Consider the following 26,010-nt stretch of genomic DNA (forward strand, 5'->3'; position numbering starts at 1 on the left):
CTTGCGCTGTTTCATCAGCTCTGGGTCTATGAAGGATGTGTATTATCTACAAAGCTCACCCCCACTGCGGACAGGTAACCTGAGGGGAAGGGTCGTGTCCACACCGTCAGCCACAGAGCCAAGGGCACACAGCCCTGAGTTCCCCAAAACGCAAGTGCAGCCCAGGGCCCAGGTAACGCTCTGCCCTTGAGATTCCTTCCTGTGTGCTCCCAGGGGGTCAGCCTGGAGGAGCCCCACCCGGGGGTGCAGAGAACACAGAAGGAGCCGGGGCAGGCGCTGCTGGGGCCACGGGAAAGGCTGAGACGGTGCGGAAGGAGAGCAGCCCAGCCCAGGGGCCCGCCCGCCCGGCTCACTTGGACTTGTTGATGGCCCGCTTGAGCTTCTTCTCCAGCTGCCGCATGCGGCCCATGGCCGCATTGTAGCGCGCCGCCGTCTCCTTGTGCACCAGCTCGCTCCTTGTCTTGGTCTGCTCTGCCTCCATGACCTGTGGACCACAGCAGAGGGGGCGGGGTCAGCGCGGCCACACCCAGAACGGCCCCCTGCTGCAGGATCACGTACTCCATTTGTTTAAAAAAGATGAGGAATCTGGGATTAACATATACATGCTACTATATGTAAAGGACATCAACCACAAGGACCTCTGTATAGCAAACGGAACTCTACCCAATATCTTGTAATAACCTATAATAGAAAAGAATCTGAATATATATATATACACACACAAACATACATATACATGTATACCTATACAACTGAATCACTGTGCTGTATACCGGAAACTGACACATAAATCAACTGTACTTCAATTTTTTTTTAATAAAGAAAAATGTAAAAATTAAATGAGGAAATTAGTGGGGAGACTAAGATTAAACAAACTTGCAAAGAGAAGAGGATCACCGTTCCCGATTCATCTATTCTGGAAAAGTCATTTCAGATAAGATTAAACAGCCAATCGGCTGAGGCAACGAGCAGGAAAAGGACAGAACGACATGAAGCATCCTCTGAGCCAGCGGGCGTCCACTTCCGTGGAGTGGCCACTGTGGGCTCCTCCTGTCCCACCGCAGGTCAGGAGCCAATGGGCAGGCAGGCAACACGAGAGGGGCTTGGTTATCAGGGGCTCGGGAGCCCTCCAGAGCCAGGTGTGTGCATCAGGACAGCAGGAGAACGAGGACCTCAGCCATCTGGCCCCTTCCTAAACGTTCCAGCTTAGCTGGTGGACGCAGAAGAATCCAGGATCCAGAAGGATTAAGCAGAAACAGATTCTGAGGCTCACACACATTTCTGTGGCCAGAAAACTCGTCAGCTAGAATGCTGGGGGGAACATTTTCAAAATGAATTCAAAAACCAACCCTCTATGGGGGCTCAAAGGCACGTTCCCAGAAGCAGGGACAGTGTCGGTTCTCTCCCCACTAACCTAGAAGCGCATCAGAACAAGGCTGGTTGGGAGGGGAGAGGACGCGGGAGAGAAAAAGCAGTTTGGACCACGGACACAGCTGCCAACTTCCTTCCCACCTTCTACTTACAACTCACCCAAGTACAGAGTGAACTAGAAAGTCAGTAGCAAGGCGGGGACAGAGGGCCAGCTTTTTATTTTACCCAAAGAGCAGCCAGGAGGAGGCCAGCGGGCCCTCAGATCGCTGGTCCACCATCTCAGACCCCGCAGGACGGTTTCAGGAGGACACCACCGAGGAGGCAGCCAGCGGTCCGTCACCCGCCTCGGGAAACAGCCAGCCAGCCCAGGGTAGTTTCCTTATGCGCTTAAAATTAGGTGTTTTTTAAGAATCGGGAGAAAGTCTGACATGAGCAGAAAACATCGAGCATCCTGTCTGTTGCCCGCTCTCCAGATTATCTCTGCCTTTCGTCGTCTTGGAGCTATTTCATGACCCTACAAGTTGTGGGAAACTGATAGTAATACAAATGATTCTTATCCCTAGAAATCAAGAGGAAGTGTGTGGAGATGCATTTACTTGTTGCTTGCCCTGTAAATACTGACCAATTCTGTATCTGCCTGTTAATTCACCTCGGCACTCTTGAACTTAAGCATGAGTGGTGGTGGTGTTGTTTTTCTGAATTCTCCTTTCAAAGAGCTGTAACATCAGATTAGTTCCATCCTTAATTAATGCATTAAATAAAATATTTTATAAGAGAATACTTCATACGTATCAGAGTTAAAGCTTTACCTTCTTTTAAAATATATATATATATGTATGTTTTTAACAATGGTTTTAATGCTTGAGATACTTTTAAAAACAGAATTAGAACAAAGTCAGAGAGGGAAATAGGGAACCAAGATAAGCTTGCTAAAATGACCTCTCAATCAAGATCAAGGGGCTTGGGAAACCCTTCCGCTTGGCTTCTCACATCAAAGACGTCACAGAGACATCAGATGCACGCAGAACCTCACCAGCTTGGTCACTTAAGAGAAACAGCAGTAACTCTTCAGTGTAAAGCTGTAAGGATTTACTGCTGTAACCTTTATGAACACATGAGACCCAAGCACATCAGACAGGTGAAGACACGCTGTGGTGACTGGTTCTACTACAAGAGGATTCGGTGCAGGGCTCACCTTTAAGGACCTGTCTGAAAGCATAATGATCTTTTTTGGGATAGTTTTTTGATATGGACTCTTTTTAAGTCTTTACTGAATCTGTGTGATACTGCTTCTGTTTTACGCTTTGGTTTCTGGCCGCGAGGCATGTGGGATCTTAGGTCCCCAACCAGGGATGGATCCTGCACCCGCTGCCCTGGAAGGTGAAGTCTTAAACACTAGACTGCCAGGGAAATCCCTGAAAGCATTTTAAAGAGAGACCTACAAAAGCTGTGATTTGAGGCTACAGTAAAGAGCATCCCCTGCAAGAAGCAGGGTTCCCACCAACTGCACACACAGGCCCTTGTTTTTCTTTGGTCCTTAGTCTACAAAAAAGCTTTCTAAAGTGAAACCCTCGGAAGAACCCAAGCACATGGCAACGTCGCCAACGCAGACTGAGGCGGCAGCAAGCACACTGCCCCCTGCCTCACCCGACCCACCGCACCCACCACCCGGACCCCACGTGCACACTGCCCCCTGCCGCACCCACCCGCCCCAACTCCCGCCCCAACTCCCGGACCCCACGGGCACTCTGCCCCCTGCCTCTCCCCCACCCGCCCCAACTCCCGGACCCCACGGGCACAAGCTCCTGCTGCCAGAGGAGAGCCCCTCACTGTGCTTCCTGCCTCCAGGGGGAAAGTCGCCACGCGGTGCACCTTGGTTACGTCTCCTCGGCAACTCAGCAGCCCCTGAAGCCTGGAATCGGGTGTGAACTGTGTGCCCAGGGATGAGAAAATGGCGGGCGGATGCTGGGAAGGTGGAGACCACGAAAGGAAGCGGAATGCAGAGGTCCCTGCAGGCCTTGAGGTGCCCAGACACACATGCAACCCAGACCCGAGGAGCCAGTGCAGTGCCCAGACCTCCACGAAGACCAGGCTCCTGGGCCTGGACTGCAGGCCCCGCACCCAGCTCTGCACCATACTCTCCAGTTTACGGCCAATGAATTCAGCTCAGAGCCAAGTACACTGAGGAAGCACATCCTGTGTGCCCAGAGCACGCGGGAGACCAAGCCCTGGACCAAGCCTCACGGTGCAGACACGCAGCAGCAGCACGCCCCTCAGGCGGCTGAGGTCCAGGCTGTTGGGGCTACCTTGGGTCACGGTGGGGGGCAGGGAGGGGGCAGCAGCAGAGGCTGCGCGGGGCAGGGGGGCTCAGTGCAGGGGGGGTGTGGTGCAGGGCGCCGGGGGGAGGGGCTCGGTGCAGGGCGCCGTGGAGCGGGGGGTGGGGCTCAGTGCAGGGTGCTAAGGGCTCACTGTAGGGTGTCGGGGGGCTCAGTGCTGGGGGCTCGATGCAGGGTGCTGGGGGACTCGCTGTGGGGTGCTGGGGGTTTGGTGCAGCGTGCTGGGGGGACTTGGTGTGGGGTGCTGGGGGGGCTCAGTGCAGGGTACTGGGGGGCTCAGTGCAAGGTGCTAGTGGAAAGGCATGAGTGAGGAAGCCTTTAGGAGGGCTTGGCACAGCCAAGCATCCACTCTCCACAGGAAGCGTGCAGCTGCCCACCTCCTTCCCAGAGCTGACAGGCTCCCGGAGAAACCACTGTTTTCTGGCTTCCTATGTCCCCTGAGAGGACTGCGTTACTGGGCTGACCCCTGGGTGCACCAACCTCTGTGGATTCTGACGACGAAGAAGTCAGCCTCCCTGGGGTTCCCCCAAACCCACAGACACACACTCCTGCCCCCTACAGGTTGGTTCCAGATGCCCAACAACCGACCACCCGCCACTGCCCAGCAGGAGGGTTTGGGGCCCAAGTGGCTGGAAGAGCCGCAGCCCCGGGCCCGGCGGCCAGCGGGCAGTGAGCGGGATCTGGGTGGTAAGCCACGCAGCTGGCCCCAGTGCTTGGGAACCCGAGGAGCAGAGGCCTCCTCCAGGGCCTCCAGCAGGACATGGAGAATGGGCGCCAAGCAGGCCCCCTCCTGGGAGGACAGGGCAGCCCAGGCCCCCTGCCCACAGAGACACAGACACTGCTCACACAGACACTGCCAGCCGGGACACCAGCACGCTCCGAATGGCTGTGTCAGCCGGGCTGGGGGCCCTGCCGGCAGGACAACCCGAATCGGGCTCCTTGCCTCACTGTCCACCTCGCCCAACCCTCTCCCAGCCACACACCCTCAAGCTGAGCATCCCAGAGCAAAGAGCAGGGCCCCCCGCTCCCAGGAAGGCAGCATCGTGGTCCCCTCAGCCCCTCGGCCTGTTCAGGCCGCCTTCTGATTCTTCTGTGGGCCTGGGCGCGTGGGCCCAAGGAGGTGGCATCTCAGGGCCTTGGGGGACAGGTGGTACCCGCCCACCAGCACACGAAAGCGGGCCTGACGGCTCACGTGCCTCCCAGGGTGCAGGGCACACCCCAGGCGTCTCCTCCCAGCAGCTGCTGGTTCCTCACAGTTCACGCCCCCCCCCCCCGCCCCCCTACTCCACAACAAGCCACGTGCTCCTCCTCCTCTCTGGCCTCTCTGCACAGACATCAGGAGGGCCGACGGCTCCCTCCTGGAGGGTGGAAAGCTATCACCCCCCTCTCAGGGATACTGCTCAGCCAAACCAGGTGGAGCTGGGGGAGCAGGCGGCATCAGCTGCCTAAGGCCCGAGTGGGAGCAGCAAGGACCGCACACCCCCAGGGAGGCCCCTCAAGTGCACTGCAGAGCTCAGCTGACCCCAGCACTGGGCACAAGACTGCTCCTTGGTCCCCACCTGGGGCCCTGCACGTGGTTGAGCAATACAGAACCCGGGACTCCCACGGCGACCACAGCAGGGGCTGTCACTCGAAGTTTGGAGGAACAGAAGGGACACCCAGAGAACCCTGGGGAAGGGGGTGCAGAGACCACAGGTCCTTCCACCGTGCCTGGGGTGGGGGCCACCCTACCCAAAGCAGGGCCGCTTTCTCGAGATGGCCTGGACCCTTCTGAGCTCCATATCCTTCTATGGACGCTTCTGTGGCACTTTGTTCAGCAGCAGAAGTCCTTTCTCCTGAAGAAGCAGGCTTCCTGGAGGACCCAGAAGTCAGCTGAGACCGGGGACATACTCTAGACCTTTTGCTTTGTCTACCAGCAGTCAAGAAGCCCAGGTGTGCCAGGGCCCTGGGAGGGCAGCTCACAGCAGAGCCACCCGAGGGCGTTTCTGCCCCACCCGCCACGGCCACAGAGCGTGCCCCTCCAGGCTGGGGTTCTCAGGGACCTGGGGACACGGCCCCAGAGAGCTCTGCTGCGTGCTTTGTCTCTTGCTGATGCCACTCTCCAGCCCTCCTTCTCCCTCCTCAGGTCAAGGAGCAGCCTCCGAGCCCCATAAAACCGGAGAGGAAGCGAGGGAAGAGGGCCAGGAGCCCCCCAGGGTGGAAATCCTGGCCCGTGACCCAGGAAGTCTGCTCATCTGCAGAGGTCACCCCCACAACCAAGAAATCGTCGGCAGCCTCAGTGAGGGGACACGTCAAATGACCCTCCCAGGGCCCTCAGGGGCCCCACGTGGTGTCAGGAGGCCTAGGGCCATCTTGGACAGCTCCCCAGTTGAACACTGCACAACCCCAAGGAGCGCCATTCACAAAGACAGGTGTGAAAGGTATTCTCGGCCATGGAGTGTGGAGGTCCTGGGGACACCTCTTGGGGACTTGCCATCACCATCTACTACGGCCCTGGGACTTAACAAGTAGAAGGAGAAAAAGCAGAAATATATTCTGTTATTTTTGTAAAGGACACATTAAGTGATCTCTGCGATGATTCCTATCTAGCTGATATGGATCTTGGTTGGGGTGGAAGGGAGGGTGGGAAGAAAAGGCAGCCCTTCCATGAAGTTCTTGGAAGGAGGTTTTTTCCTCCATCCTTTATACTCTGTCAGGCTGCTTGTAAATTTCCAAGATTCCCGAACTCCCCTGTGGGAGTTCCCCAGTGGACCCAGGAAAGCTGTCCCGGCCTGCATTTGGCTGTCCAGGCCTGTGTCCACCAGGAGACAGGAGGCTCCAGGCCACACAAGCCCAGGCGGGGGTCTGGGCTTTAGGGGGCAGCAGCGGTGGAGTCAACGTGGATTCGACACCAAGTCCCAGCCCTCTGTGAGTCAGGCGTTCTATTTAGGGACGCTCAAGGCCACCTTTAATCATCATGTCCTGCAGGACCTGAGCCCACATGGCAGGTGACACTGGAAAAAGTTATGTTCTAGCCCTGCAGGTGGCCTCTCGGGGATCCAGACCAGGCCGGCGGCCCCACCCCTACGCCACCCCACATCCAAGGCCTCAGCAAACCAGCGGAGGAGGGGGAGAAACACTGAACATCCCGCAGGACCCTCTGGAGCCTGGGCGAGTCAGGAAGAGCGGACAAGTCCAGCGACACCCATCACTGCTGATAGCCCTGTGGTCAGAGATCAGGTCCCGGAACTGCTGAATGATGCCCCATGATGACCTCAAACCCAGCAGGCACAGCCAGTGAAGCCCACAGCCTGCAGAGCCCGCTTCCCACAGGCACCCTGGTTCCCCAGACCACACCCAGTCCGGGCATCCCCAGGGTTCAGGCCTTAGCCACCACGGCCCGCCTCTCACTGAGAGCACACATGCCCCAAGACCAGTCCGGCAGGTCATCCAGATCGTCCACCCGGAGCTCCAAACCCCGCCAGACCCCGGGGACTCAGAGGGAGGAGACCCTGGAGAAGGACCGGGGGTCCCCTGGGGAAGCCCACACTGGTCAGGACTGTCAAGGATGATCTGAACCAGAGGGACTTCAACTGACAAGGACGGGGCACTAAGGCTGACACTGGGGGGCTGCCACCGGGGACGACGGCTTAGTTCCAGGCCTGCGGAAACCCCCAGGAGATGACCACTTGTGGGCGAACAACATGCCTGTTTGCTCTGCTCCGGGAAACCCCAGGGACGCAGGAACCCGAGGTGGGGGCAAGCCCAGCCCCCTCCCCGCCGCACGCCCACCCTGCCCGCCCACACGCACGTGCAACGCAGGCCCACATGCGTGCGCGCGCACAGGTGCGCCCCGCGGAGACTCGTACCCTCTGGGTGGCGTGGTTCAGCATCTCCTGCCAGGCTGAGTCGAACTGCCTCTTGTCGTCCTCCAGCAGCCGCTGCTCGGCCAGGGAGATGGTCTCCTTGGCGGCGCGGAGCACCTCGGTGGCCCTCTGGAAGTCCTGCGTGGCTCGCTGAGCCTCCAGCTGTGCCTGCGCAGGAGAGACCTCATGAGACTGCGGACCAGACCGGTTATAACTCCCCTCCCCGGAAGGTGGGCGTCCCGAGGGTCTGCACAGGTGCAGTCCTTCTCTGCCTGTGCAGCCCGGGCAACAGGCCAGGCACATGCAGACGCCGGATGGGGCACGTGGAGGTCTTCACAGCCTGGGACCCAACGGACCCAGATGCACCGGCCAGCTCTGATCCGAGTTAGAGGCAGCAGAGTGGCCCACGTGCGGCAGGTGTGCCCGACCACGGGCCTTCACAGAGATGCTCTCATTTGCCCAGGGGGCCGAGGGCAGTGTCCCCAGCCCCGCCCCCACCCAGACCCGTGGTTTGGGCGGTTTGGTTCACAGCACAGGAGAATCCGAAAAGCCCCGGAGAAAACAGTCCAGCAGCATCATTCTGGGTGGGAACCGTGGCTCCAGGAGGCCCAGGCTGACTCCCGAGCTCATGCAGCTGTGACCAGACTCCGGCTGCTCGGAATCCTGGCCCCGTGGGGTGACGCTGCAGAACAGGCTCCCACTCACATCGCACACACCCACACTGGCGACCGGGTGCAGGGAAGACCCTGATGGTCACAGCGCCTTCCCTGCTCTCAAGGACCCTCAAGCGGGCGAATCAATAGAAACAGCGGCCAAGTTCTGGGCCTTTTGAAAATGTAACACGTCGTTAATCCAAAATGAGTGTGAACATCCCACCCTTTAAAGTCTTAACACAGACGGAGAAAAGCGATCTCCTTAACTAATATCCGTGCTGTCTACATGATGAAATGACAGTATTTTGTACCTACTGGGTTAAAATATTAAAACTAATTCCACCTGCTATTTAAAAAAATTTTTTTTTACTGGGACTAGAAAATTGAACATTACTTAGTTGATTGACAGTCTATTGCTTTTCAACAGTAGAAACATTCCCCTGGGAGGGGAGCATGTGGTTTGCACCAGAAATTTGCAACAAATCTTTGTCCCCACTCAGGGCAGGCTCAGCCTGGACTCCCGGCCAGAGTGCAGGCGAGCTGCCGCCCTGTGCTGGCCTGCCGCAGCCTCCCACCTGCCCACCCCTGCTAACAGGACCCCTTGGTCAGTTGCACAAGCTGGGCGTCAACCCCAGGGCGGTCCCTGGGACCCAGGAGTGGGGAGGAAAAGAACCAGGCCTCCCCCATCCCGAGTCAGCTTCCTGTGACCGAGAGCAAGTCTTTGGAAACCACGGGCCGTTTCCCAAAGGTGGTCAAGAAGAGCAAACTCAGACCTGGAGTCTAGCAGCCCCCGGGTAAGGGACAGATGTGTGGCCGACCCCTCGGGGCCATCACTGCACGCTTCAGGTCACACCCGGCCTGGGGGCGCGGACCCAGGACGGCTTCTTAAAGGGGGACGATCCGGAACTGAGGCTGGGAGTCGGGATGATTTGAAAATTCTGGGTTGGTTGGGGCCTAGAGGAAGCAGAGAGTGGGAACAGATCGTCTCCAGGAGGCGTGACAAAGACCCTAATCAGGATTTTAAAGGGGAATCAAGGACGGAAGCCTGGGGGATCTTCCCTGGGGGCTCAGTGACTGAGAAGCCACCTTGCAAGGCAGGGAACACGGGTTCTGTCCTTGGTGGGGTAGCTTAAGATCCCACATGCCACAGGAGAGCTAAGCCCGTGTGCTGCAAATACCGAGCCCGGATGCCACAGGGAAGACCCAGCACGGCCAAAATTAAAAAAAAAAAAAAAAGAACGGGGGCCTTGAGCGAATGTCAGGCTAAGGCTTTAACCAGGGGACCTGCCTTCTGTGACCCACTCCTGCCGTGCGACCCCAGGCCCTCCTGGTGTGCCTCTAGGGGCTGGGGGCCGCCCCCTGGACCTGACAGATCCCCAAGAAGACAGCACGGTCCACTGCCAGCAGCAGACTTGCCGCTCCAGGGCCTGGGCTCCAGGCCCGCAGTGCCCTTGGGCTTCCCTGGTGGCTCAAGCTGGTAAAGAATCCGCCTGCAGTGTGGGAGACCTGGGTTCAATCCCTGGGTTGGGAAGACCCCCAGGAGAAAAGAAAGGCTACCCACTCCAGTATTCTGGCCTGGAGAATTCCATGAACTGGATAGTCCATGGGGTCGCAGAGAGTCGGACACGACTGAGCGACTTTCGCTTTCACTTTAGTATTTCAATTCAGCAACATTTAAGGATAAACTCTCTTCTCCCAGGTTGTCCTGCTTGAATTATGAAACTTTTCTTTCTTCAAACAAACCGAAAAAAAAAAAAAAAAAGATGATGCTCTCAGGGGGACCTTCTGAAATGTGGTTGCTGTGACCTGGGTCCAGCCCATCATCACCCACTGCCGTGTTATCTGCAGCTTCCAAATAAGAGAACCAGACTTACAAGGAAGGAAAAGAGGAAGCCCACCTGAATGGCCCTGCAGAAGAACAGGAGCTCTGTCAAGTCCCTGGGGAGCTTCCTCAAGGTTCCTTCCCTCCTGTGGTACCAGAAATGGGGTTTCCTTATCATTTGGTGGATCCTGCTACTATGATGGTTTGGTCGACATTTAATCCACAGGAGCCAAATGTATCCCCTTATTCATTCATTCACTGAAATGAGCTGGGCCTGTGTTCTTTTTTGGGGGGGGCCTGTGTTCTGTACCCACTGTCTGTTCTCTGCATCTTTCTTGGAAATAGAGCCCTCATGTCTCCGGGTGAGGCGATGTCCCAGCTAAGACCCTCCTTCCCAGCTGTCACTATGGTTAGTGCCCCTGTTACTTTTAGCTAATGAGATATAAAAGGACATGGAGTGAGACTTCCAGGATTGTCTTTCCATCTGTGACATGGATACAATGACCGGTGCTTCAACAGCCATTTTGGATCATGAGGCAAGTCTCTTAAGGATGAAGAAACAGAAAATTAGGCCCTGCCCTGACTTTTCACACAACAGAGAACATAAAGTTTCATGTTTAAGCCAGTGTCATTTGAGGGTTTTCTGTTAACATTCCACCAAAGTGAAAGTGTTAGTCGCTCAGCAATGTCCAGCTCTTTATGACCCCATGGACTGTAGCCCACCAGACTGCTCTCTCCGTGGGATCCTCCAGCCAAGAATACTGGAGTGGGTTGCCATGTCCTTCTCCAGGGGATCTTCCCAACCCAGGGATCAAATTCTGGTCTCCTTCGTTGCAGACGGATTCTTTACCATCTGAGCCACCACATGAGGGTGATATTCAGCCAAATCTAAACCTACATGATAACGTATCTTTCCCTCCACACAGCTGGGCTATCCTGCAAACTTGATAGACATGACTACAGCAGCCTGCACAGACCAGTTTAATCTCTCTCAACGTCTTTCTAGCTGCACATAGCCCATGTTACAACTTTAAGCCCAGGGAAACAAACTTTGGGAGCTTCCTAAAGAATCCCAAAGTGCATGACCTCTTTGTAAGGCATTTTGCAAACATTTTCTAAAACCACATACACAAAGAAGAGCCAGGAAGGCACATACATGGGGAGGGGAGCAGGCACCAGCCCCCCAACCCCGGCAGGACACAGGCCATCAGCTGTCGATGAGGCACTGCCTGGACTCTAAATTCCGGGGGCGAGGGGAGACAGAGCCCAAAGCAAAATAATGAGTTCCAGCTCAGCGGGGAAAACAGACGCATTCATTACGAATTCCCAGGCAGACAGTGGCAAGTGACAGGTGTAAAGCACATGCGACCATTGTTAAGAGAGTGAAATCAAAGGTTTCTTAGGGCAGGGTCCTTGATGGAGAGGGTGTGAGGCACCAGATTCAGCCGTGGAAATACGCAGGGCATCGGAGAGCTCACGCCCACATCAAACTGAGGAGGCTGCACTCAGACTGCTTGCCTGCATCCTAATAGGACACGTGACCTCAAAAATCAGAAGCCAATTGAGAGTCCAAAAGTGAGTCAGAAAGAGAAAGATAAATACCGTATTCTAACACATATATACGGAATCTAGAAGAATGGTACTAAAGAACTTATTTACGGGGCAGCCTTGGAGAAACAGACATAGATGAGATGTATGGAACGGGTAACATGGAAACTTACATTACCATATGTAAAATAGATAGCCAACGGGAATTTGCTGTATATCTCGGGAAACTCAAACAGGGGCTCTGTATCAACCTAGAGGGGTGGGTGGGGAGGGAGACGGGAGGGAGTTTCAAAAGGGAGGGGATATATGTCTACCTGTGGCTGATTCATGTTGAGGTTTGACAGAAAACAGCAAAATTCTGTAAAGCAATTATTCTTCAAAAAAATTAATTAAAAAAAAAAGTAAAAGGTTAAAAAAAAGCAGCCTATCTGGTTTTCACCATCGTATGAAAGACACCTAGAAATCTTTGGCACAACCAACTGAGCTTTACCTTCAAACTCCAACAAAGGACTCCGGCCCTGATGTTAACACATTAGCTGAATAAGGGCTTCTTCGTCCACACAGGGGCCGGAGCCAGTTAGCAAACCGGACCAGAGCGAGGCCCTCCCAACGCAGCTCTGAGGAGGAGATACCAGCGGAGCCGTCAAGAGGCAACACAGGAAAAAGGCGACAGGTCTTCACCACCTGTGAACACGTAACGGCTTTCACAGACACCGCTCCATGCAGAGAGCATTAAAAGGCGGCCCGTGAACAGATCTGGTAAGGGACCAGCCATGAAATAAAAAGACGCTTACTCCCTGGAAGGAAAGCTAGGACCAACCTAGTTCAGTTCAGTTCAGTTCAGTTCACTCAGTCATGTCCAACTCTTTGCGACCCCATGAATCGCAGGCCTCCCTGTCCATCACCAACTCCCGGAGTTCACTCAGACTCATGTCCATCAAGTCAGTGATACCATCCAGCCATCTCATCCTCTGTCGTCCCCTTTTCCTCCTGCCCCCAATCCCTCCCAGCATCAGAGTCTTTTCCAATGAGTCAACTCTTCTTTCCAAATTTGCTGGCATATTCAGTGCAGCACTTTCACAGCATCATCTTTCAGGATTTGAAATAGCTCAACTGGAATTCCATCACCTCCACTGGCTTTGTTCATAGTGATGCTTTCTAAGGCCCACTTGACTTCACATTCCAGGATGTCTGGCTCTAGGTGAGTGATCATACCATTGTGATTATCTTGGTCGTGAAGATCTTTTTTTTTTTTACAGTTCTTCTGTGTATTCTTGCCACCTCTTCTTAATATCTTCTGCTTCTGTTAGGTCCATACCATTTCTGTCCTTTATCGAGCCCATCTTTGCATGAAATGTTCCCTTGGTATTTCTAATTTTCTTGAAGAGATCTCTAGTCTTTCCCATTCTGTAGATGGTCAACACTGAAATCAGACTGATTATATTCTTTGCAGCCAAAGATGGAGAAGCTCTATACAGACAGCAAAAACAAGACTGTGAGCTGACTGTGGCTCTGATCATGAGCTCCTTATTGCCAAATTCAGACTTAAATTGAAGAAAGTAGGGAAAACCACTAGACCATTCAGGTATGACCTAAGTCAAATCCCTTATGATTACACAGTAGAAGTGAGAAATAGATTTAAGGGCCTAGATCTGATAGATAGAGTGCCTGAGGAACTATGGACTAAAGTTCGTGACATTGTACAGGAGACAGAGATCAAGACCATCCCCATGGAAAAGAAATGCAAAAAAGCAAAATGGCTGTCTGGGGAGGCCTTACAAATAGCTATGAAAAGAAGAGAAGGGAAAAGCAAAGGAGAAAAGGAAAGATATAAGCATCTGAATGCAGAGTTCCAAAGAATAGCAAGAAGAGATAAGAAAGTTTTCCTCAGTGATCAGTGTAAAGAAATAGAGGAAAAAATGACCAACCTAGACAGCATATTAAAAAGCAGAGACATTACTTTGCCAACAAAGATCCGTCTAGTCAAGGCTATGGTTTTTCCAGTAGTCATGTATGGATGTGAGAGTTGGACTATTAAGAAAGCTGAGTGCCAAAGAATTGGTGCTTTTGAACTGTGGTGTTGGAGAAGACTCTTGAGAGTCCCTTGGACTGCAAGGAGATCCAACCAGTCTATCCTAAAGGAAATCAGTCCTGAATATTCTTTGGAAGGACTGATGCTGAAGTGAAACTCCAACACTTTGGCCACCTAATGGGAAGAACTGACTCATTTGAAAAGACCCTGATGCTGGGAAAGATTGAGGGCAGGAGGAGAAGGGGACAACAGAGGATGAGATGGTTGGATGGCATCACCAAATAAATGGACATGAATTTGGGTAAACTCCAGGAATTGGTGATGGACAGGGAGGCCTGGTGTGCTGCAGTCCATGGGGTCGCAAAGAGTCGGACACAATTGAGCGACTGAACTGAATTGAACTGAAGGGGGCCTTCATTAGACACTGGCCCCACCAGCTTGGAAACTGTGGATTCCTGCAGTCTTGGAAACAAGGCCGGAGGAGCCCCTGCTGAGGCCACAGTCGCTGCCTGGACTCCGCCCCACACCAGCCAACAGCTGGGCACCAGATGTTCGTGCTGGGTGCAACAGAGGCGAAGCTGGTGCACAGGCCATCCGCTTGACCCTTCATTTAAAAAAAAAAAAAAAACAGGGCCCAAGGAAGCACGACCACGTGTTAAATGTCTCCTTGGGAGCCGGCCAGGAGACCAGAGCCCCCCGACCCTGGGCGGGGCTGTTTCCGTTCTACCATGAGGTGTCTGCTCCCTGGGCAGTGTTACCAACGGCACAATCGTGGGCAAGCGGACAGTCTATCCATGAATCACACACAGTCAGAGAGGCCGCTAGGACCAAGGACCGCACGGGAGCCCCCACCCGGGATGCCCACCAGCCAGTCAGCTGCAGAAACTAGAAGATGACTAGGGGTCGGATCACTTGGCCGCCCAACACCCGTGCTCCCACTGGGGGCGGCTCCAGATCACAGAGAGCGCCCGCAAGACGAGACTGGCCCAGTACCTGACTGCCAACAAACGCTCAGTGTGGGTTCAGATAACTGTGAGGAAGATCACAGCAGCTACTGTTGGAGCGTCCACTCTGAGTCAGACGGTATACAGTGAGATGTTCTGGGACAGGCCGCACTAGGGTCTCAGAATTACCCTGGGAGCGAGTCCAAGTAGCATCCTACCTTGTGAAGGAGACCAGCTCAGAAAGGTTAAAGAAACTGCCCGGGGCCCCACAGAGAGCAAGGGTGGGTCGAGACTCAAGCCCTGACCCAGGGCCTTCGTGCAAAACTTCTAAAAAAAAAAAAAAGCCACCTGCTGGGCTACACACTGCTGAGCAAGCACTGCTCCAGCGAGGCCCCTCTTGCTGCTTCTCCTAATCCCGGTGCCACACTGGACTGCTGAATAGACGGGGACAGGTAGGGGGGTCACAGGCAGAAAAGACGCTAGCCCCCAAAGACAGCGCACTTCCCTTCCACAAAGTGGGGGTGTGGAGGTGCAGGACCCCCGTGTAAGAGCTCAGCTCCTTCCCAGTCAGGAACCAGGGGAGCCGAAGGTGGGGTCTACAGAGGCTGAGGCTACACGCTCTTGAGCGGGACCTCTCCTGCACCCCAACACTGCTCCCTCCCCTCGGACCTCACTCCCAGGGGAACAGCGGGCCATCACCATTTCACACCCACTCCCCTCAAAGGCCTCCAGATGGCTTTCCCTATCCCCTTCTGAGAGCCGGTAGCACTTGAAACCCAAAGGGATGCTCCAGGTTTACTGAAGGAACGAGTGGGCTCCATCTGCATACACCTCCCAGCAGGCGAAGGCAACAGTCACGGATCCACAAAAGGCTTCTGAACACTCTGGCGTGAAATGGATACAGGGTTCCCACGGCCTCCCAGAGAGGCCTGGAACGTCCCTGACCCGGGCGGGCAGCACTGGCCCTTTGCTGGCCGTGGGGCCCCCGGGAGACACTGCAGGGAGGCCTGGCTTCTGCAGCCCGAGAGCTCCAGGTGGGACGGCTCCCGCTCCACGGGGCTCAGGACAAGGGCCAGGTGCCCACTGCACCAGGCACCTGGTTGGGGGAAGCCCCTGTCTTTGCTTTTTTTTGATTTTTTAAGATACAATTTTGTCCTTGCCTCTTTAAAAAAAAAAAAAAAAATTATTCATTTGGCTGCACCTGGCTTTAGTGGTGGCAAACGGGGTCAAGTTCCCGGACCAGGGACTGAACCCAGGCCCCTGCACTGGGAGCATGGCAGAGTCCTAAGCCACTGGAGCACCACACTGGGAGCACGGCAGAGTCCTAAGCCACTGGGGCACCAGGAACGTCCTTGGCCTTGCCTCCTCACGGGGACTGTTGCACGTGCTGCTGGGAGAATTCAGCCCCCAGCTAGAGGCTCGTGGAGAAAACCCCAGAGGCTTCTCTAAGCCACCCGAGGAAGAGGAGAGGCCCTCAGAGAGGGAGGGACATCCAGGGGGAAGATCAAAGTGGGCAGGAGGCAGGGCGGCTGCTCTTCGTTTCACTCAAGCCCCAGTCCGTTCTGAGTCATCCTAGGGATGGGCAGTCGCCAGAGCCTGAGACGTTCGGTTCCAGAAACTTCCCCCTTCCACGCCCTTCCAGACATATCTGAGGTTAACAGAAGAGTGGACAGAAACAGGCAGCGGCCGCTTTGACCCTGAGGATGCTCTGGACACAAACACTGTCATCAGAAGCATCTTCTAGAGAGAATGCCATGCAGCCCTTTCAGTTGCTTGACATTTTCATATCCAGTGTTCCTAACTTTTTTCACGTGTATTTAGTCAAAATCATTTTCACTTAGATCAGTTCTTTTCAGTTACACATCAACCTGAACCATCAAGCAGTTTCATCGACAAACTTTACTCATTACAGCCTATGCCATGGAGTTCTCCGTTATTTCTGTCAAACAATTTTCCTGGACCAATTTTTTTTACAGATCTAAGAACTGGTTGAACATATGGGACATCAATTTTTAATCAGTCCCAAATGTTAGCATGTACAGTTTGAGCCATAATCAGTTAACATTAAACTGTATAATATAAAACATATTAAACAATATTATTACAAATTAAAGATCTGTGGTGTGTATTTCTCATTACAGAAATATGAGAAAGCCTTGAGCAGTCTTAAGAGACATCATTCAGGGCCTGCAGCTGGTTAAGTGGAAGGCTGCAAAGCTCGTCAATAAATGGCAAAGAAGCCACAAGGGATGAGGAAAAAAATCAAGGTCAAATAGTTTTATGTCAGGAACCATTTAACAGGAGGCTTCCTGTGTGCTGTTTTGGATCTGTCAGGAATTCTCTGTTCCTTATTAATTCCTGAATATTCAGGAATTGAGAGGAGAGGCAAGCCTCTCCCACGACTGAGGAATCCAGGCATTTCCTTTGTTAGTTTTCTATACAGTGGTAAGTACCCTCTTCCTTTTTATGAACCACATGGTAAACATGGTTATTTACAACTCTCTCTTTCTTGTGGATGACCTCATGTTTTCTTGATAACTTGTAAGTTTTGATTTTATCTCTGCTGAAAACAGCTATCTTGTAAGACAGTATAAATACCTACATAATGCTAAATAAAACACCTTTGCTCCATCAGAGCTCTGGTCCCCGTGTCTTGCTTTCTCTCTCTCTCTCCCTCTCTTTTTCAGGCTGATCCCCTGGAGCACAGAGGCCCTCTGAGTTCACTTTCCTGCCCAGGCTTCTAAGACCCTCTCGAGAAGGCACTCTGTGCCTTCACCCCATTGAGAGGGCACCTGAGGCCTCTGTGAACAGAGCAAGCCTCGTGCCAGGGGCTTTATTGGCTTTCTGTGTAAACCAAGGAATATCAGCCTTTCTCTCCTTTACTTTCTTATCGTCGACTCCAGACCACCAGGTTCCGGTCCATTAAAGGACCTCAACAGTTTTATTCTATCCTGAGGTTAAAGATGAGCTGTTTAAAAACAAAAATTCAAAAGCTATTATCTGCTTCAAGGTAACACAGAAGTGAGAGCTAAGGGGTGGGTGGCGGGGAGGTAAAGGTGAAATAAGATTGGCCAATGGATTAGTTTTTACAGAAGCTGGAGGAACGATATATGTGGTCCCACTGCTGCTGCTAAGTCACTTCAGTCATGTCCGACTCTGTGTGACCCCACAGACAGCAGCCCACCAGGCTCCCCCGTCCCTGGGATTCTCCAGGCAAGAACACTGGAGTGGGCTGCCATTTCCTTCTCCAATACATGATAGTGAAATGTGAAAGTGAAGTCGCTCAGTTTTGTCCGACCCTCAGCAACCCCATGGACTGCAGCCCACCAGGCTCCTCCATCCATGTGATTCTCCAGGCAAGAGTACTGGAGTGGGGTGCCATTGCCTTCTCCGGTGGTCCCACTACTCAATATATATGTGAAATTTCCTATAATAAAAAGTAAGTAAAACTATTCTCATTGGCAATTACCTACTTACTCTTCTCTAGAACTGCAGTGTCAGGAGCCACCGGTCACAGGTGGCTACTTACATTTAATTACAATGAAATAAATATTCAGTTTTCCCGGTTGTGTCAGCCACACTAGGAGACCCAGACTGAGGAGTGCTCATGAGTTACACGTGGCTAGTGTCCCACAGTGGTCAGCGCAGACTCATAACATTTCCAGCATCACAGGAAGTTCCACTGCCCAGGCTGACCTAGACACGGGCCCACCAGGAATGAAGGCTGGTGGAAGGTCTCAGCTACCATGCACCAGCTCTGGCCTGTGTTCATCAAAACAGCATCTTTGCGCTCATCACCACTAATTATTAGAGAAATGCAGATCAAACCTGCAAGGAAGCAGCACCTCACAGGGGTCAGAATGGCCGTCGTTAAAACGTCCACATACGTGCTGGAGAGGGTGTGGAGGAAGGGGAGCCCTCATACACTGTTGGGAGCATGTAGATTGGGGCAGCCACTAGGAGAAGAGTGTGCATGCTCAGTCACTCAGTCATGTCCGACTCTTTGTGACCCTATGGACATGGGAATTTTCAGTCAGGTATACTGGAATAGGTTGTCATTTCCTCCTCCAATTGGAGGTCCCTTAAAAAAACCTTAAAAATAGAGCTGCCATAGGATCCAGCAATTCCATTCCTGGGAATATATCCAGAAATGAAAGTTGCTCAGTCATGTCTGACTCTTTGTGACCCCATGGACCATACAGTTCATGGAATTCTCCAGGCCAGAGTGGGTAGCCCTTCCCTTCTCCAGGGGATCTTCCCAACCCAGGGATCAAACCCAGACCTCCCGCATTGCAGGCAGATTCTTTACCGGCTGAGCCATCAGGGAAGCCCGGGCATCTATCCAGAGAAAACTCTAAGTCCCAAAGATACAGGCTCCCCTATGGTCACTCAGCACCATACACAGCCTAATCGCTGTTCAGGAAGCAACCTAAGTGTCCGTGGACAGATAAAGATAAAGAAGATGCGGTACATACGCACAATGGAGTATTACTCGGCCATTAGAAAGAATGAAATAATGCCACTTGCAGCGACGTGGATGGACCCGTGATACACTTATCTGTGGAATCTAAAATATGATACAAATGAACCTACTTACAAAACAGAAAGACTGGAAGACTGAAGGGGAAGGGGTGGGGGGGGAGTGGAGTGCAAATCTGGGATTAGCGGATGCAAACTATTAATATTACATGTATCAACAGCACAAGTGAACCAGGTGCTAACGTATAGCACAGGGAACTATATTCCAGACCCTGTAATAAACCATAATAGAAAAGAATACGAGAAAGGATGGATACATCATTTCGCTGCACAGCAGAAGTTAACAAGGGGCTTCCCAGGTGGCACAGTGGTAGAGAATCCAGCTGCCAACACAGGAGACCCAAGAGATGCAGGTTCGATCCTTGGGTCAGGAAGATCCCATGGAGAAGGAAATGGCCACCCACTCCAGAATTCTTGTCTGGAAAATTCCATGGACAGAGGAACCTGGCAGGCTGCAGTCCGTGGGGTCACAAAGAGTCAGTCATGACTGAGCGCGCACACACACAGAGAAATTAACACACACTGTAAACCAGCTATAGAAAAATATTTAAAGCAGCATTTTCATCCTTGCTTTGTATTATAAACAATCACACAGTTAAAAACCTGTAATAAGGGAACCCTGGGATACACCGTGTTGAGACCCTGGGTGTGGGGAAGCCCCAGCCACCCAGTAGGGTGCTATGACCCAGTTTCTGGCAGGATAATGCCCACCTCCCCTGGTCATCCACGGCCCCGGACTGACCAGGGCTGGGTCTGACTCCGTTTCAGCGGGGAGCTTCGGGGAAGTTCACCAAGGACGGAGCCCAGCGCCTTCTTTCTTGGGCCACGTGTGGGTCTGCTCCTGACCCCTGGGACCAGCACACACATCCACACCTGCCCCACTCAGGGGCCACTTGCCCTGGGCCACCGGTGGGCACCACCTGCCTCCCTACAGGAGGTCCCCAGTCCAGCCAAGAGGTGCCAGCAGGAGGGGGCGCGGGGCTCTTAGGCCAAGTCAGCAGGTCAAGCAAGTCAGCTGCAGCATCTGCGACCTTCACACCCCACTCCTCCGTGTGATCACGGCAGATTCACACAGCCTGCCAGCCACACGGGCCCCCAGAGCAAAGCCTCGCTGCTGCTACAGGGACCAACAGACACAGAGCCTCTCCCACCCCCACCCCCGTCAGGAGGGTGCCCCCCACATACCCCCCACCCCCGTCAGGAGGGTGCCCCCCCACATACCCCCTACCCAGGGCTTCCTCTGCCTCCCACGCTCCAAGCTGGTCAGGCTCCAAGCTGGCAAGAGTCGACCCAGGGCAGGCCCAGGGTAGGAGACAGTGCCTGAGGCCAAGGCCCCGTGGCCCACCAGCACAGCGTCACACCTAGACCCCCGGCCCAGGGCGCTCAAACCAGCAAGTCTTTGGGTTCAACAAGACAGAAACAACGGAGACCAAGCATTTTCGTTTTACAGAAGAGAAATCCAGCACCTAAGAGTGCCGAAGAACTGATGCTTCAGAACTGTGGTGCTGGAGAAGACTCTCGAGAGTGCCCTGGACTGCAAGGAGATCCAACCAGTCCATCCTAAAGGAGACCAGTCCTGGGTGTTCACTGGAAGGACTGATGTTGAAGCTGAAACTCCAATATTGTGGCCACCTGATGCAAAGAGCTGACTCACTGGAAAAGACCCTGATGCTGGGAAAGATTGAGGTCAGGAGGAGAAGGGGACGACAGAGGATGAGATGGTTGGATGGCATCACTGACTCAATGGACATGAGTTTGAGTGAACTCCAGGAGCTGGTGATGGACAGGGAGGCCTGGCGTGCTGCGGTCCATGGGGTCGCAGAGTCAGATGCAACTGAACTGAACTGAAAACGTGAACTGGCCTGCTCAAAGGCACAAGTCACGTGCCGCCTCTAACTCCTGCAAACCTGTGCTAACTCAGGGAGCCTCTCTGCTGTGGAGGGGTTCCCAGGCTCGGCAGGGCTGTACCGTCCTCCCACTGATTTCCATCTCTGCCTCCCCCATAACACCCGTCAGCCCCAGAACACAAGAAGCACAGCACCTCCAAGCCTCAAGGTCAGGGAAGCTTCCAGGGGAAACGCAGCACAGACCCAGACACGACAGGGGGCCTGGTCACACTGAGGATGTTGGGGGGTTGCTGGTGAGTGTGGCCCCCCGCTCTGCAATGACAGCCCTTCGAGCTCATGAATACGCTGCTGGCTTCCCAGGGGGAGGAGAGTACATGGGAGCTGGGAGGATCCTGGATAAAGCACGGGGTGCCAGGGTGGGATCCACACTCCCTCAGCTCAGCCACAGCCAGTCACATCCCTGCCACTGCAGAGGCCCTGGCAAAGCGCCACCCCTGCCCGCACCCCCTACCCTCTCCTTCCTCCCTGGTGGGGGCCAGCCGGCCCTCTGGGGGCACACAGTCCTCCTCCACCTGTGAGCAGAGATGCCAACCTTTCCAGGGCCCGCTCTCCCGAAGGTGGTCCCACCGGGACCACATGCACAAACAGGGCCCCTTGCGGCTCTCCAAGCCAAGGGACCCCAGCTCTTCATAGACCAGGGCGCCAACAAAAGAAACCTTCCTGCCCTGCACAGAAGTGGCGCTGACCGCCTGCACAGTGGTCAGTGAGGCAGCGTCCTGCACCCAAAGAGTGGGGAGCAGCAGGTGTCAACAGTGACCACGGACTCAGGCCTTCGATCTCGAACAGGTCACTGGACTTCTCAGACTGGAACACGAAAGCCACTGCTAACTCCCAGGGAGCCTGGTTCCAAGAACTGAAGACACGTAATTACAGCAGGAATTTTTGAGGCCAGGGTCCAGAATGCAGTTTTCTGGCTTAACCATGGACAAATGGCCCATCAGCGGGTGAGCTTACCACTGAGCTATTGTGCTTTTGCTATCATCTCTACTGTCTACACTGGCAAATTTTCCATAATAAAAAGCTTATAAAATTGCTTATTGACGCACTTATTAACAGCCGTTGCTTCGTTATTTATCGACCACACAGTTCTCTCCTTACACTCAGAGTATGTCACTGGGTTGAGTAACAGCATCACATGAGGGGAAAAGGGGGGCCCACACCATTTATCAAGTGAAAAATATAACCGCCATTTCCAGTCAAATGTTTTAAACCAATCATGAGAAAAGACATTGTTCAAACAGCCAGGGAAATCTGAAAAATAACTGGGTATGAGATGGTACACAAAGAACTTTTATCCATTTTGTTAGACGTAAAAATGTGATACTTTTAAGGTTTCTTATCTGTTAGAGATAAACACTTAAGTATTTATGGGTAAAGTGATACAGTATCTGTGAAGAGCTTTAAAATAAAAACTGGGGAGTCTAAGGAACACAGTGATTTCAAGATATTAACCATTGCTGATGCTGGTGAGAGGTACCTGGGGTCACTGATAACTACTTTTGTGTACACTTCAAGCATTCCATAATAGAAAGGGGTAAAGTATTTTTTGAAGGCTTTGGTCCATCAGTTACAATTTTTGCTATTTACCTGCCAAGTAATTTTTTTTCCAGTAGTCATGTATGACTACTGGAAAAAAAAAAAAAAAGATGTCCTTTTCATTATAGGGGACTGGAATGCAAAAGTAGGAAGTCAAGAAACACCTGGAGTAACAGGCAAATTTGGCCTTGGAATACAGAATGAAGCAGGGCAAAGACTGATAGAGTTTTGCCAAGAAAATGCACTGGTCATAACAAACACCCTCTTCCAACAACACAAGAGAAGACTCCACACATGGACATCACCAGATGGTAAACACCGAAATCAGATTGATTATATTCTTTGCAGCCAAAGATGGAGAAGCTCTATACAGTCAGCAAAAACAAGACCAGAGCTGACTGTGGCTCAGACCATGAACTCCTTATTGCCAAATTCAGACTGAAATTGAAGAAAGCAGGGAAAACCACTAGACCATTCAGGTATGACCTAAATCAAATCCCTTATGATTATACAGTGGAAGTGAGAAATAGATTTAAGGGCCTAGATCTGATAGATAGAGTGCCTGATGAACTATGGACTAAAGTTCGTGACATTGTACAGGAGACAGGGATCAAGACCATTCCCATGGAAAAGAAATGCAAAGAAGCAAAATGGCTGTCTGGGGAGGCCTTACAAATAGCTGTGAAAAGAAGAGAAGTGAAAAGCAAAGGAGAAAAGGAAAAATATAAGCATCTGAATGCAGAGTTCCAAAGAATAGCACGAAGAGATAAGAAAGCCTTCTTCAGCGATCAATGCAAAGAAATAGAGGAAAACAACAGAATGGGAAAGACTAGGGATCTCTTTTAGAAAATCAGAGATACCAAGGGAACATTTCATGCAAAGATGAGCTCAATAAAGGACAGAAATGGTATGGACCTAACAGAAGCAGAAGATATTAAGAAGAGATGGCAAGAATACACAGAAGAAGTGTACAAAAAAGATCTTCACGACCCAGATGATCACGATGGTGTGATCACTGACCTAGAGCCAGACATCCTGGAATGTGAAGTCAAGTGGGCCTTAGAAAGCATCACTACGAACAAAGCTAGTGGAGGTGATGGAATTCCAGTGGAGCTCTTTCAAATCCTGAAAGATGATGCTGTGAAAGTGCTGCACTCAATATGCCAGCAAATTTGGAAAACTCAGCAGTGGCCACAGGACTGGAAAATGTCAGTTTTCATTCCAGTCCCAAAGAAAGGCAATGCCAAAGAATGCTCAAACTACCGCACAACTGCACTCATCTCACACACTAGCAAAGTAATGCTCAAAATTCTCCAAGACAGGCTTCAACAGTAATGTGAACTATGAACTTCCAGACATTCAAGGTGGATTTAGAAAAGGCAGAGGAACCAGAGATCAAATTGCCAACATCCACTGGATCATGGAAAAAGCAAGAGAGTTCCAGAAAAACATCTATTTCTGCTTTATTGACTATGCCAAAGCCTTTGACTGTGTGGATCACAATAAACTGTGGAAAATTCTGAAAGAGATGGGAATACCAGACCACCTGACCTGCCTCTTGAGAAATTTGTATGCAGGTCAGGAAGCAACAATTAGAAGCGGACACAGAACAACAGACTGGTTCCAAATAGGAAAAGGAGTACGTCAAGGCTGTATATTGTCACCCTGTTTATTTAACTTATATGCAGAGTACATCATGAGAAACACTGGACTGGAAGAAACACAAGCTGGAATCAAGACTGCTGGGAGAAATATCAATAACCTCAGATATGCAGATGACACCACCCTTATGGCAGAAAGTGAAGAGGAACTAAAAAGCCTCTTGATGAAAGTGAAAGTGGAGAGTGAAAAAGTTGGCTTAAAGCTCAACATTCAGAAAACGAAGATCACGGCATCCAGTCCCATCACTTCATGGGAAATAGATGGGGAAACAGTGGAAACAGTGTCAGACTTTATTTTTCTGGGCTCCAAAATCACAGATGGTGACTGCAGCCATGAAATTAAAAGACGCTTACTCCTTGGAAGAAAAGTTATGACCAACCTAGACAGCATATTCAAAAGCAGAGACATTACTTTGCCAACAAAGGTTCGTCTAGTCAAGACTATGGTTTTTCCTGTGGTCATGTATGGATGTGAGAGTTGGACTATAAAGAAAGCTGAGCACTGAAGAATTGATGCTTTTGAACTGTGGTGCTGGAGAAGATCCTTGAGAGTCAGTCCCTTGGACTGCAAGGAGGTCCAACCAGTCCATCCTAAAGGAGATCAGTCCTGAAAATTCATTGGAAGGACTGATGCTGAAGCTGAAACTCCAATACTTTGGCCACCTGATGCAAAGAACCAACTCATTTGAAAAGACTCTGATGCTGGGAAAGATTGAAGGCAGGAGGAGAAGTGGACGACAGAGGATGAGATGGTTGGATGGCATCACCGACTCAATGGACATGAGTTTGAGTAAACTCTGGGAACTGGTGATGGATAGGGAGGCCTGGCGTGCTGCAGTCCATGGGGTCGCAAAGAGTCAGACACGACAGCAACTGAACTGAACCTGCCAAGTAATTATAAAACTCCAGAAAATGCTGCTCACTATTAATAAAAAACTTGGGAAACCAAATGTATTTTGTCAAGGGTGGTCCTCATGAAAGACAAAATTTAAATAAAAAAAAATTAGAAAAATAAAACACCTGTAGGACTGCCAATGAGGGGAAGTAAAGGGCCAATTAAGAGATATACAACACTGAGGAGCTCCAGATCCCTCAAACCACCCCTGCCCCTGTGTAATCTTGAAATACAATGTATTAAAACTGTGGAGAGTCCTACACTAGCCCTGGACATCCTGTGAGTGGCCAAACCACTGCAGCTGTGCAGAATTTCTCATCTCCAATCTTGATCTCCTCTGCTGTGATTGCAAACCTCAGCTCTCTGTCCCCGGCACAGGCGGGGGAAGGAAAACACCCACGCACAATGACAAAGCACATTATCAGCACAAAGTGCTTCCAAGCAGGGCAGTAATCAAGCCTGCCCCGCCCTGCACCTCACTCCTGTTGCCAGGAGGATAAAAGGAACCAGGGCTAGAGTGATTATCAAACCTCTGCTGAACCAGGATTCACTTACAGAATCCAGCCTACAGCCCTGTTGCTAAGTATTGTTATATCCATTTGACACCCAAAGAAACAGAGGCTAAGGAATTGATCCAAGGTCACACAGCTAGAAAGGAGACTGCAGCAACCTAAATGTTCATCAAGCGATGAACGGATAAAGAAAATGCACTGTAGATATGCAATGGAATATTAGACTTGCCTGGTGGCTCAGATGGTAAAGCGTCTGTCTACAGTGCGGGAGACCCGGGTTTGATCCCTGGGTTGGGAAGATCCCCTGGAGAAGGAAATGGCAATCCACTCCAGTACTATTGCCTGGAAAATCTCATGGACAGAGAAGCCTGGTAGGCTACAGGAATGGAATATTACTCAACCATAAAAA

General features: G+C 52.0%; 1 protein-coding gene across 1 annotated transcript in view; it reads right to left on the reverse strand.

Moving 5' to 3' along the window:
- Positions 1-26,010, reverse strand: part of SH3BP5 (SH3 domain binding protein 5) — an 82,865-nt gene that overhangs the window by 6,689 nt on the left and 50,166 nt on the right. Inside the window, exons 4-5 of the mRNA XM_027549152.1 lie at positions 7,556-7,720; positions 354-484 (exon numbers count right to left, since the gene is read on the reverse strand). Coding sequence (XP_027404953.1) covers positions 354-484; positions 7,556-7,720 — 296 coding nt within the window. The remainder of the gene's footprint in view (positions 1-353; positions 485-7,555; positions 7,721-26,010) is intronic.

This window comes from Bos indicus x Bos taurus, chromosome 1 (genome assembly GCF_003369695.1).
Source record: "Bos indicus x Bos taurus breed Angus x Brahman F1 hybrid chromosome 1, Bos_hybrid_MaternalHap_v2.0, whole genome shotgun sequence".
NCBI lineage: Eukaryota > Metazoa > Chordata > Mammalia > Artiodactyla > Bovidae > Bos > Bos indicus x Bos taurus.